This window comes from Danio rerio, chromosome 16, assembly GCF_049306965.1.
Source record: "Danio rerio strain Tuebingen ecotype United States chromosome 16, GRCz12tu, whole genome shotgun sequence".
Taxonomy (NCBI): domain Eukaryota; kingdom Metazoa; phylum Chordata; class Actinopteri; order Cypriniformes; family Danionidae; genus Danio; species Danio rerio.
Window position 1 is genome coordinate 32555512 of NC_133191.1, and position 13677 is coordinate 32569188.

General features: G+C 34.7%; 1 protein-coding gene and 1 long non-coding RNA gene across 6 annotated transcripts in view; one reads left to right on the top strand and one right to left on the bottom strand.

Annotated features, from left to right (window-relative positions):
• The window catches only part of si:ch211-113g11.6, a 44373-nt gene that overhangs the window by 8319 nt on the left and 22377 nt on the right, over nt 1-13677 (bottom strand). For 2 of the 3 annotated variants that reach the window (XM_073925117.1, XM_005158058.6), the window contains exons 5-13: nt 12145-12241; nt 11570-11677; nt 9173-9312; nt 8908-9083; nt 5002-5110; nt 4648-4849; nt 3167-3282; nt 1878-2047; nt 1723-1778 (exon numbers count right to left, since the gene is read on the bottom strand). In XM_073925117.1, coding sequence (XP_073781218.1) covers nt 1723-1778; nt 1878-2047; nt 3167-3282; nt 4648-4849; nt 5002-5110; nt 8908-9083; nt 9173-9312; nt 11570-11677; nt 12145-12241 — 1174 coding nt within the window. The remainder of the gene's footprint in view (nt 1-1722; nt 1779-1877; nt 2048-3166; nt 3283-4647; nt 4850-5001; nt 5111-8907; nt 9084-9172; nt 9313-11569; nt 11678-12144; nt 12242-13677) is intronic. The other variant, NM_001126391.1, reaches the window with a different exon arrangement.
• Nucleotides 9091-13677, top strand: part of LOC141378215 (uncharacterized) — a 47156-nt gene continuing 42569 nt past the window's right edge. The window contains exons 1-3 of one of the 3 annotated variants that reach the window (XR_012392159.1): nt 9091-9321; nt 11598-12019; nt 12155-12245. This is a non-coding gene — a long non-coding RNA (uncharacterized lncRNA). Of the gene's footprint in view, nt 9322-11597; nt 12020-12069; nt 12246-13677 lie in introns of those variants that run through there. The other 2 variants (XR_012392161.1, XR_012392162.1) reach the window with 2 other exon arrangements.

Below are 13677 nucleotides of genomic sequence, written 5' to 3' on the forward strand. Positions count from 1 at the left end.
CGGCAGTCTCCGTGAGGAGCTGCCGTCCGTTTGTTTTTGGTTTAGGCGGCAGTCTCCGTGAGGAGATGCCGTCATTGTTATTAATAAATATTTAAAACCGGCGTCGGTTCTCCGCCTCCTTCTTCCCGGCGGCCAAAGGGCCGTAAACTTCATTACAGGGGTGCCGAAACCCGGGAGAAGGAGGGACGCGTTGTCCAGATGCCCTCGCAGCTGAGAGAGGGGGCGAGTGTTCGGGAGTTAACCCGAGTGGGGGAGAAACCCGTCCGTCTGCCCAGAGTGCCGGGGCGGCCTGAGGCTGGCGAGGAAAGGATCTGCCTGCTGCCGTCTCCCAGCATGGGGAGGAGCAGGGGACGCGGGGCTCACCGCCGGAAGGGAAAGAGCTGAAGGGAGCCATCCCACAGAACCCGGGGGAGTCGCCGCGATCCGCCATGATGCCAGAGCCTGCATCCATCCACCGAAGCGGGAGCGGAGCAGGAGACCAGAAATGCCGCCAGCCAGCCAGGAGAACCGCCGCCGGACGCCAGAAGACGGACGGGTGGATAGATTCCTCCACAGGGCTCCCAGCACGTCGTCGCATCTCTCAGCTGGTGGAGGACCGAGTGGCAGCGTGTCTGGAGAACCGAACCCCAATTATTATTTTTTTTTTCCTCTCTCCCCTTTCTCGGTCTACTCTGTCTTTCCTCCTTTTTTTTCCATCACCTTTTCTCTCGGCCCGTCTCATATAGGTCTTGCGGGTGCTGCGGCGCCAAACCCCCCCCCCCCCCCGGAGTATGCACAGCCACGGGGTGCCCCCGGCCTGTGATGGGAGATGGGGGTATGTGGCGAGGGGGCGTGGCCGAGAGCCGTGGGAACGGGGTGAGGCCACCGCGTAAGTGGATACACGTGCGGTGCGCACCTGCCTCGGATCCCACGGAAGGAGCTCTGGACCATAAAAGGAGGACCGATGGCAGAGGAAGCCGAGAGAGGACCGGGCTCGGGCATGTTATTTTACTTTTGCTTTCAGTTTGACGGCAGTCTCCGTGAGGAGCTGCCGTCCGTTTGTTTTTGGTTTAGGCGGCAGTCTCCGTGAGGAGCTGCCGTCATTGTTATTAATAAATATTTTAAACCGGCGTCGGTTCTCCGCCTCCTTCTTCCCGGCGGCCAAAGGGCCGTAAACTTCATTACAAGGTGATATATATATTACAGCACCAAAAACACCAAAAATGATTGAGGTCATGTTCATGTTTTGTGTGATAAGTCAATATATTGATTATTGTGACAGGCCTAAAGTAGTGCTTTCAAAAGACTGATCGCATCCACAATAAGTTTGTATTTACATTAATTGTGTGTACTCACTGTGTATAAATACTGTGTTTATATAAATAAAAAATACCTAAATTGCAAAAAAATTCAACTAAATATTTACCTATATTTATATTTACATCGACTTTGTATTACATATAAATATTTAATTTATAAAATAAGCATTATCTCAAATATATATTAATATATGCATGACAAGCATGTTATTATTTCAAGTTATTGAGTTATTTCAAAGTAACTTAAGGTTAACAAGTTCCAAATTAAATACTCCCAGGCAAGTGATAAGAAAGGAATGAAAACTGGATGTTTCAGAGGAAACAGGAGGATGCTGAAACAGTTTGGAACGCTTTCAAATTTCTCAGTCAGTGCTGTAAAGTGTAATGTAATACAATACAACAAAAAATATTTTGAACAACCTACCTTTAGCATCGCCACAGATTGAGGCATTGGAGTGGTCAAGCGTCTGAATAAGGCTTCTGATTTCAAAAAGAAAGACACAAAAATCGGTTTACTTCAGAAATGAAAGCAGTGATGCATCATTTGTTGGTTTATTACATTAGCTAGTGCATATGTACCCGGTGTTAATGCTGCCTGTGGTGATCGCAGTGCACTTCTTCTTGTGCACGTCCCACGCACAATATGGGTCCCGTGAAAGGATGCATTCCCTACAGCTGAGACCGTAACGACCGCAGTCCGCCAGAGGGAGGCGCTGCACTTCAAGTTGTGTGCCAATGTAGAGATGACCCTGGCACAAAGCACAATACAGAGGTGAAAGCGCCATCTGCCTCCTATGATCAAACGCTATTTTTTAAAACTATGTGAACAGCCTTTGAATTACATTTCGCTGTAAAGTAAAAATGTTAAATATTATTATATTACAGTAGAATAATGTGATCCAGCATTGCAGGCTAAAATTGGCCTATTTTAATGTAAAACAAGACACTGTAGGCAGGTTTTTCGTTCACAGTGCACATCATTTTTGAGAGTTTGGACTATTTTTCCAAGCAGGACTCATATACACCAAACATTTTTATACATAGGTATATTATAAAGATTTATACAGAGGGATTTAATTTGTCAGATTATGTATACAGTTCAAATTTCAGAATTATTAGCCCTCCTGAAATATATATATATATATATATGTATTCTTTAATTTATTTTGCCATGATGACAGTAAATAAGATTTTACTAGATATTTTTTAATATGCTAGTATTCAGATTAAAGTGTACTTTAAAAGCTATATTAGGTTAATTAGGCATCTTAGTTAATCAACACATATAAGGGGCTAACACTATTAACCTTGAAATGTTTTTTTTTTTAACTGCTTTCATTTTAGCCAAAATAAATCAAATAAGACAAATTATGTTTCTATTAAACATAATTTGGGAAATATTTGACAGTAGGGCTAATAATTCTGACTTCAACTGTACACCATTTTCTGAATTATGGAGTGATACATAAAAAAGATTCCCAAAATTCCTTTTGTCAAATAAAGAAATAAATAAAAACAGACAAGTATTTTAAATGTGACTTTATCCAATGCTTAAATGTTTGTGCTAGACCTCTATGCAAATTTGCACATATTTAATTAAACATTTACATATTTCATATGGTTATCATTTACATATTATATATATTATATTTACTATTATTATAATTTATTCAAGTGATGTTATCTACAGTAGTCAACATTCGAAGTGGATAAAAAAAAAATCTAAACTGTCCTGAAACCAAAATGGGTGTTGTTCAATAGTTTTAAAATGATTTGATGAAAGGTGATAAACCACTTCCAATGTTGACTAAAATATATTTATTTAGTTTTTCACTTGTAGTGTCTTGTTTCAAAAAGCAGGTCTCTACCTTTTTGGGGTCGATGGCCATGTTGGTGACAGGACTGTCGTCATGGAATAAGGAGTACTGTGCGATGATAAAGGCTCCTTCTATGGTGTGGAGCACCTTCAGGACTTTACCTTTTTCTGTACAGAAGACACAAGAAAAACTGCATTACAAAAGATTAACAAAACAGTAACAGAATGAGAGAAAAATGTATGGGATGCCATAATGAATGTTTGATGTATTCTGTATTTAGTTATAGAAATTTTAATTAGCATTCAGGTTTGTTTGTTTTTTTGAAAGAAGTTTCTTATAGTCTCACCAAGGCTGCATTTCAATATTCTTGTGAAATATTAAAGTAAGCATGGATATATTTTAGAATATGTTCAGTTCTTGTGATTCAAAGTCTGTAAATTCAGGAATATTACTCTTAACTCTACTCATTTTATTTCTAGAGCCCTTTCAACCAACCACAATGGATACCAAAGTGCTGTACATAAAACATATAATACATGCAAACTTGCAAGGAAGGAGCCAAAACACAAAAACTTACTACACGTGATTAAATGCTAAATAAAAAAAATGTTTTCAGTGACTTCTGAAAAGACTCCAAAGTAGGAGATGTTCTTAAGGAAAGTGGAAGATTGTTCCAAAGTCTTGGAGCTGCTACAGAAAAAGCTCTATCACCTTGACATTTCATTACTCTGGTCTTCAGTGTCACATGATCCTTCAGATATCATTTTAATATGCAAATTTGGCTGCTTTATTGTGATCAGTTATTATTGCTGCTCAATCATATTTTATCCATATTAATGTGTGCTTGATGAATTGTGTTTAATGAAGGTTTTATATAAAAAAAATTGTCATTTAAATGGTAACATGTTATACTTTTTTTGTACCAAATCATTAGTATGATTTCTGAAAAAAAAATGCAGCTGTAAAATTCATAAGAATAAATTAATTTTATAATTTATTAATTTAAAAACATTTATAACATTGTTTTAAATGGTAATAAAATTTCACAATATTAGTTTTTTATTGTTATTTTAATAAAAAAATGTATCTCTAGTGAACAGAAGAATAAAGTATTCCTTATGCTTTTAAAATAAACACTTAAAGTTAATATTTAAAAAATATACATAATAAAGGCTTTCATAATGTATTTTGTACTGAGATTTATTCTTGCACATTATTGAAGTCAGTTCTTTGTCATGATTGAATGCATTAAACATTCTGAAGGTGTACTAATGAATAAACAAATACTGCAGTGACAATCAATAATGACATCATACAGTACATTACAAGGTGCATTACGCAGCATAAATAATGCATTAAAATGCTTTTATAGTACATTATAGATAAAGGCTTTAGGTAAAGTGCTACCAAATAATATGAAAATTACTATTTGTCAGTGTCATCAAAAATCCTTATTTCAATGCATCTCTAGCTATTAAAAAAAATCTTAATTACTCATGCTCTTTAGCACATTTCTCTGCAGTTTACTGTACCTGTGCCCAGATAAATGATGCTGTAGTGTTCATCATTGACAGCCAAGACTGTGTCTGCCACAATATGAGTGAAGTGGTCTTGAACAGACAACTCCAGAGGAACGTCATGGACCGGGCCGATCACTTCTTCAATTTCTGGGTGATCCCTGATCACACTCAGGATCTTCTGGTTATGAGCTTGAGTGTTATTCTTGAAAGCACACTGGATGGAGGAAGACCACACAAATGATGAATCAGGTTGTGTTTTTGTTTTAGTATCTAATAGATGTGATATAATGCATAAGAACGTGATTAAAAATACTGTATAACCTCTGTTAAGCTAATTTTGACTTTGCTTTGACTTTGTGTGTTTACCGTTCCAGGACGTGGATTTGCCAACGGTGAGTTGTAGCCCTTCAGTTTGGATGAAGAAAAGGCTTTGTCAATATCTTCAATAGAGTACGCACATACTACGGTCGTGTTCCTGTTGAAAAACATAAACAGGAGACACAGATTTTTGAAGCCTGTGCATTACTGTACACCTTCGCTCATATGCAAAAACTAATTAGCTGATAATTATTTTTTACATTTTGGTCTTTAACTCATGATACGTTTTTCACAGAAGCATTATCTACAAAATTAGTGAAATGCTTTATATCTTTTGAAGATCTGAAACCAATATTAAATACATATTGCACATCAAAAACAAACAGCAGACCAAACGGGCTGCAAATGAATCAGTTGTGATGTGGTGATAAGATATCTACACTGCAACATTTGCTTATCTTACTTAGATTTTCGTCTTTGTTTCTAATCCAAATATCTAAACATTCTTAAATCAAGAAGCCTTTTCTAGACAAGCAAACATATTGTCTTGTTTTAAAAAAATAAAATGCCAACATTAAGTGAGTTTTTTCTTAAAGCAAGCTAAACAATCTGCCAATGGGGTAAGCTAAATAATCGTATGTCAAAAAAAAATATATATATATTTTGCTTTCACCAGTGGCAGATTATTTTGCCTGTTTTGTGTGTTATTAAGTTTTAACTATTGATTGATTGATTGATTGATTGATTGATTGATTGATTGATTGATTCATTCATTCATTTATTTATTCATTCATTTTCCTTTGGCTTAGTCCCTTTATTCATCAGTGGTCATCACAACGGAAAGAACCTGCCAACTTATCCAGCACATGTTTTACACAGCGGATGCCCTTCCAGCCACCACCCAGTACTGGGAAACATTCATAAACTCTCACATTCACACACATACACTACAGCTAATTAAGCTTATTCAATTCACCAATAGCGCATGTCTTTGAATTGCGGGGGGAAACCGTAGCACCTGGAGGAAACCCACATGAGAACATGCAAACTCCACACAGAAATGTCAATTTCAAATTCTTGCTATGAAGCGACAATGCTACCCACTGTGCCACTGTGTTGCCATTTGTTTTAACCAAGTTAACCAAATTTTATCATTTAATTTTTCAAGGAAAAAAAATAAGAAAAGGCTCATATTCTATAAATTTTTTTCTGAATGAATGAAAGACTAAAACAAAAGACTTCAAGTGAAGATCTGTAAGATTATAATGAACTGTACAAAAATTTGTCATTTTGAAATCTGCCAAAGATTGCATTTAACATCACAGTTTATTTTATTTATTTGTGCTTTAATTAATTGGTTTTATGTGATTGTTATGTAAAAAGAGGGGGAATATATATTTAAATATACAATGTCAACCAATATTGACACTGTTAATATGATATTAAAACTTGTATATCTGTACACTACCTGACAAAAGTCTTGTCACCTACATAAATGTTAGGAACAACAAATAATAACTTGACTTCTAGTTGATCATTTGGTATTAGAAGTGGCTTATATGAAAAGCAAAGGCCTCTAGATTACAATTATTTTACCAAAATAAAATATCATGCCTTGACTTTTAATTATTTAATTAGGACAGTAAGGTCTGACTTTGCTTAGACATAAGTCTTGTCACTTAACAGAAATAATGTACAGTATAGAATATAAAGTCATGGTGCAGTGGAAAAATAATGAATATTGTGTCTGACTCCCATGAGCTTGGAGGACTGCATCCATACATCTCTGCTATGATTCAAATAACTTATTAGTAGTCATCTGGAATGGCAAAGAAAAGGTTCTTGCAGGACTCCCCAGTTCATCAAGAATGTTCATGTCTAGTGACTGGGCTGTCCAATCCTGGAGCACCTTGATCTTCTTTGCTTTTAGGAACTTTGATGTGGAGGCTGAAATCTGAGGAGCAGTGCTACACTGCTGAAAAATTTGCCCTCTCCTGTGGTTTGTAATATAATGGGCAGCACAGATGTCTTGATACCTCAGGCTGTTAATGTTGTCATCCTCTACATATCTTTTGCACCCAACATACTGAATGTAACCCCACAACTATGATTTTTCCTTCACCAATAGGTCCTCTGTAGTATTTGTGATGATTGGGATGCAATTCAACAGATGATTCATCAGAAAAATCTACCTTCTGCCACTTTTCCAAATGATCAACTAGAAGTCAAGTAATTGTTTGTTGCTCTTACAACTGTGATCGGCGACAAGACTTTTGTCAGGTAGTGTACTGTATTTTCCAGAAAAAAATTGTTGGACAAGACTTTATCTTTGGTTTTTGTCAATTGTATTGTTGAAAGGTGGAAAATCATACAGTACAAGTATAGTCTAAGTCACATTTAAAAAAATCATTAACAAATAATGTAAAACAGACTACCCATAGACCAGCAAAACATCTACAAACATTATAAAAATGTATTTTGCTTCCCCTCACCACACAACAAATCCCTTAAAAAATGAATGAGACCTATAAAACCAACAGAAATGGTTTATAAATTACATTAAAACAAAGGCAAATGGCATTTGCTATAAATGACATTTCATCATAAAGGTCAAGCCAAAACAAATTTATCAAAACTAAAAGTGGAACTAGCTTTGTGTTTTAACTGTGCTACCTTACAAAAATCACTCCCATCTGCACCAACACACACGCTTTGCATACTTAACACTAATTACATTTTATAACTTGCTTCAGGAAATTTAAGTTGCACATTTAAGATGGTAAAAAGTATGTAACTTTCATTAGAGAAAATGTGGTTTTATGTGTAAGGGCTTTTTTTAATAAACCGTACTGTGCAAAAGTCATTGGCCACCATTAGATTAGTCATGTTAGCATAATTATTTATATTATAATATAATATAATATAATATAATATAATATAATATAATATAATATAATATAATATAATATAATATAATTAATATAATATAATAAAATATAATATAATATAATATAAAATAATTAATATAATATAATATAATATAATATAATTAATATAATATAATAATCTCTTGTTTTTCAACTAAAAAGTAATGATTTTTATAGAAAATTATATTGTACTCATAATCATTGCCTTCTACGTATTACTGTCAACATTGCCAATTGTATATTGTTTTGTTTTTTTTGGGAGTATGCTGTTGTAAGTTGCACTGTCTGTATTTTGCACTGTCTGGAGCCAGCACCTAAGTTTTTCACTCATCATAGTACACGTGCTGCTGATGATGTGACAATAAAAGTGATTTGATTTGATTATTGATTCTGACATTACATGAGTTTCCCAGTGATGGGTTGCCGCTGAAACATATATAAAACATATGCTGGATAGGTTGTCAATTTTTTTCCGCTGTGGCAACCCCAGATTAATAAAGGGACTATGCGGAAAAGAAAATGAGTGAATAAAATTATATGATATTTATGGATATTCTTGATATTTATAAAATATAACAGTCATGAAATGGCCTCCACAGAGTCCAGACCTTAATATAGTATTATAGAGGCAGTATGGGATTGCCTGGACAGGAAAAAAGCTAAAAAACCACAAAAATTATAAGATAGACTCTGGGTCTTGTATATGGATGCATACTAATTACCATCTTTTACTAGCAGGAGCCATCTTACTCTGAACTTTCTCAATTTTGTGCACATATCTGTTTATATCTTAATGCAGAGACCAGTCTTATATCTAGAAGGTCATTAAAACTTTTCTAAAACGCCAAAACTGTTGGGCGACCAAAATTTTGGCACAAAAATGTATATATATAAGTATGTGTTTTGAGCGTTAATCTATAGGGATGTTTTTCTGTGTTGAATGTAGTTCTGCCAGAGGCATTATTCAGCAGTCTGATGTCAAATGCTACCATCCTACTCACTCTCAGACTCTCAGACATCTGCTTACCAGGCATTGGAGAAAATGCCGTAGATCAAGCCAGTGCGGAGATGAGAGGTCAGAACAAAAGCCTGCTTGAAGTTGTTGTACTGTACAGGAGTTCCAGATTTCCCACACATCACACGTGCCTTCAGGAATGTAGTCCAGGAGTTAGGCAGCACATTCTGAAGCCCTCCCTCGTCGACCTGAAACACAGATATAAAGGTCATCCGAAAGCTTGTGTCCTTACAGCAGTGTGCTGTATATGAAGCAGGAACTGCTAAAAGCTTGTTACCATGCAGACTCGTCCTATCCGTGCCCTGTACGGCTCTTCATCTAGACTGGAGCTGCTGTTGACTTCGCTGAAGAAGAAGTAGATCTCATTTTTGAGTTTCTCCTCGTGTGGTATCACAGCGGCTCCTGCAAACTGCGGATCTAAGAAGGGTAAGACATTTGGTATTGTTATAGATTCAAACTATGCTGCATTTGAAAGTATAGTAAACCATTTGCAGTATTAGTTGATTTCAACAGTTGTGGGGCTATTAGTATAGCTGTATTTGAAAGGCACAACATGGCAACATTCACTTATCCTCAATAATTTGGGTTTCATTACTAGCAAAACTGAAAAATAATATATTTATTTAAATACATAATTAAAAAATGCAGTTTTTTACACTTTCTATTGATCAAACAGTGCTGATAAAATATATCACAACTTCCAAAAATAATTTTATCACTAATTTACCATACTGTCAGTAATCATCAGCACAGAATTTGTATATAAGATCATGTGAACACTAATGACATTTTAAATTATAAATATAGCTTCTATGACAGGAATTAAAAAAAAAAAAAAAAAATATATATATATATATATATATATATATATATATATATATATATATATATATATATATATATATATTAATAAACTCACTTTTTATTGCAATTTTAGAGCACAAAACATAACAATAACATAAAATAAATACAATATATGAAGAAATATAAAATATTTACAATTATTCAGAGTTGATTTAAGGCTTTAAAATGATTAACAGTTTTTTTTGCTTTGGTATTTCTTGTTTCTTTTAACGTACACAGGTAATGACTTATTTTTATTTTAAAGTGATTAAAATTATTTTTTTTCACTGCCCATTTACATTTATGAATAAAAAAATGTCCCATATATAATGAGCAAATTGACAATATGCCAAATTTTGAAATCAACAGCATTCTCATTAAAAATAAAACATATCTTTATTTGAATTCCAATTCAATAATTAAACTTTTTTAACAAACAAAGAACACAACAAAAGAATTGTGTATAAATGCATTCATATAATAAATGAATAATACTCTCTTCTTTATCTTTACAGATACACATTTCAAATCTATATCTTTACAAAATTTTGCAATTACCTATTTTAAAGGATAACTACGATGAAGATTTTAAAATGGTACCTCTATAATATTTGTTATACAAAAACATCTGGAGATCTTTAATTAATAAACTAAATTGATGATAGCTTTCAATATACAGTACAGTAGTTGTAGTGAAGACAATCAATTACACTTAGATTAATTTTTGCAAGTGGATAAATTTACATTTAAAATGCATTACATAATCTTTAGAGATGAAATTAGTTCAAAAACATTTGAGGCTATCGTGTTTATGAATGAGTAAATATTGTATCTTTGTCTGAATTAATACATGAGAACATGTGTATATGAGTACTTGCTAATATAAGTATCAGAAAAAGTGAGTACTTGAGTATACAAGTATATAAGTGTATACGAGTACTTGAGTGTGTGTGTGTGTGTGTGTGTGTTAATACATACAGTTGAAGTCAGAATTATTAACCCCTCTGTTTATTTTTTCCCCTAATTTCTATTTTATGGAGTGAAGATTATTTTAACACATTTCTAATTTACATGACAATAAATAATATTTGACTAGATATTTTTCAAGACACTTCTATGCAGCTTAAAGTGACATTTAAAGGCTTAACTAGAAAAATTAGGTTAACTAGGCAGGTAAGGGTAATTAGGCAAGTTATTGTATAATGTAACTTGCATACATATATATGAGATATGAGTATAAATGAGTACTTGAGTATATGAGTGTATATTTGGGTAAAAATTAGTAGATGTGGATGCGTACAGTAGAATTAAAGAACGCTTGAGAATACAAGAATACGAGTATCCACATGTATTTAAGAGTATAAATGAGTGAACAAGTGGATATGACTATAAATGAGTACAAGTGTAAATACACTGTGCATGAATGTACATTAGTAAATTTGAGTAATATATGAGTATCTATATGTTTGCAGGCGTATAATGAGTAAAAAAGTCATTATGTATGGTGAAGTACAAGTGTATGTATGGATATCTGTGTATGAATGAATACTGAGTGTATTTTCAGTATATATTGAGCATGCATGGGTATAAATGAGCAAGAGCACATACAATAATTGACTAATAACATTTCATAATGTATTATCTGCTCAGTTAAAAAATCTGTTTCAAATCCAGTTTTATTGCAATTATTTATGATTTACATTATTAAAATAATTTCCAAAACAGCTTTAGTTTTTGCTCTGCTGTCATAACAGACCTGAATCCATTAGCTCCGTCCTTCAAGAAAATCTCCAAACCTTTAATGCAGTATAGATAACAACTGTCAACTCACTTTGTAACCATTTATTCTCTGTCTTCAGCTGCTTTTTGGAGCCGAATGTGCGACGGATAGTGCCAGTCTGTCCTGCAGCCGCTGACAGAGCAGAGTACAGATTCTCATCTAAATGAGGAGAGAGAAAGAGAGAGATAAGTATATCCATCAGCCAAAGCTCTGTTACTACACAGTCCTGTCAAATCAAAGAATCAGCTACACTTTGATTCAGAATTAGCAATGTTTGCAATACTTTAATACTCAGACTAAAACAGAAGGCTGCGAATGAACTGCAAACTACCTCTTTCTGACTGACAGATAAAGACATTGGAGAGACATTCAACGTCTTTCAGGATCAGTGTTGACCTTTCGGCCGTGTGGCATATAAAATAATGAACTTTGTATCTGACATTTAGAGCGCTAAAGAGAGATTTCTCTGTTTCATATACTACAGGGATTGTTGTTCTCTTTGTAAGTTGTTCTTTTGCATTTACTGTGATGCACACTGTTCTTTCTGAGCAGAGCACACAGCGTTTTCTCCCATCATCTTCACATTATCTTCTTTCCCCTTCCTCCGTTCCTCTCTTGTCCCCTACCTGCTGACAGACTGATGGAGCGCTGAGAGGGAAAAGGTGCCAAGATGTTAGATGCTGCTGTTTCCTCAGACATGTCCGTCAGTGTGCTGTCATTTACCTGGGTGAGAGAGATGATGTGATTATTCAGTGCTCCTCAGGCTTTCTCTATAAAAACAGCACTGAAGACCCTTTAGCACTCTCTGAAATCAGAAATGTGCTGAAAACTTGTTTCCCCATAATATTAATCATCCACTAACAATGTGTCCCACATTTCAGGATGGGAAACTCTCATTTTATTATAATGCTTTCTGTTCTGCCTGGTTTTAATCCAAGCACAGAGGCGAAACGAAACTGTTAAATGATTCGGTTATAAATCACACCCACAGCAGAGAGACAGAGGTTATGGAAATGTGCACAATAACGCAGAAGCAGTTAAATAAACAGCCTCAATTCTGCCAAAGCAGCTGAGCTCTGTCAGAAAATTGGTCTCATTTTCCCTTCGCTTTTTCGAGTAATCGACAGAAAGCGCTTGGAAAGATGACAAACAATACTCAATAAGTGTCTTCAATACATAAGAGAAACTGACATGTTTGCATTGAGCAGATGCGGCGTTTCTGCAATTTTAGATTGTAACTTAAGCAATAAACATATCTTATGGTGTGTTCACACACTCCCTGTTGTGTTCATGTCTCAATCAAACCACATCAGAGTTTAAGTCTTGATCCATTTCCAACTGAACTATGATGCAGTTTGAATGAATTATGAACAAGACACTGACAAACGATATCAACATGAATCAGAAACAAGATGTGATGTCTAAGCATTGGAAGATAACCGTGTTCAAGGTATACCATGGTTTGGAAAAGTCAAGGTTTTAAAACCGCCAATTTTTCTGCCATACCATACCTAAGGTATGAGTAGGATCTCCAGCAGAAAAGATCTCCAAAGTTGCTGTTTTAAATTGTAAAATAATCTGTGTTTTTGAATCAAATAAAGACAGCCGAAGTCCATAATTCATTTGAATTATTCAGCCTGACATGTTTACTGTTCCAAAATAGTTTAAATGTTTCTCAAAATAAAATATATTGTGTACAAAGGGGGAAAAGGTTTTGTTTTTTACCCAGACATTTAAAAAGAAGTTATTTTAGAGCAGTAATCTCAATACTGTGATACTGTAAAACCCTGATATTTATATACAAGGTTATCATACCATCAGAACCTTATACCGGCCCATGCCTAGTGATGTCACACTCACAGGGAAAAAAAGGTAAAAAAAAGGTTCCCTGTGCGGTACCTTTTCAAACAATAATAATACCTCAAGGGTACTGTGGAAATATAAATTTATATAATCTAGTTTCAAATTAACAAAAATCTATATATATAACTGAAAACTTATATTCTTTGCTTTTTTAATTATATCATTTCATTTGAAACTTTGCTTCCTGAGCTCGGGCTGAGCCAAAGTGATGCAAATGTTTTGGCAGGGTCTTAACGACTGCCTTTGTCTTTGGGTGACACTTTCAGAGTAAAGAAACTCTTTTGTTGATAAACTTG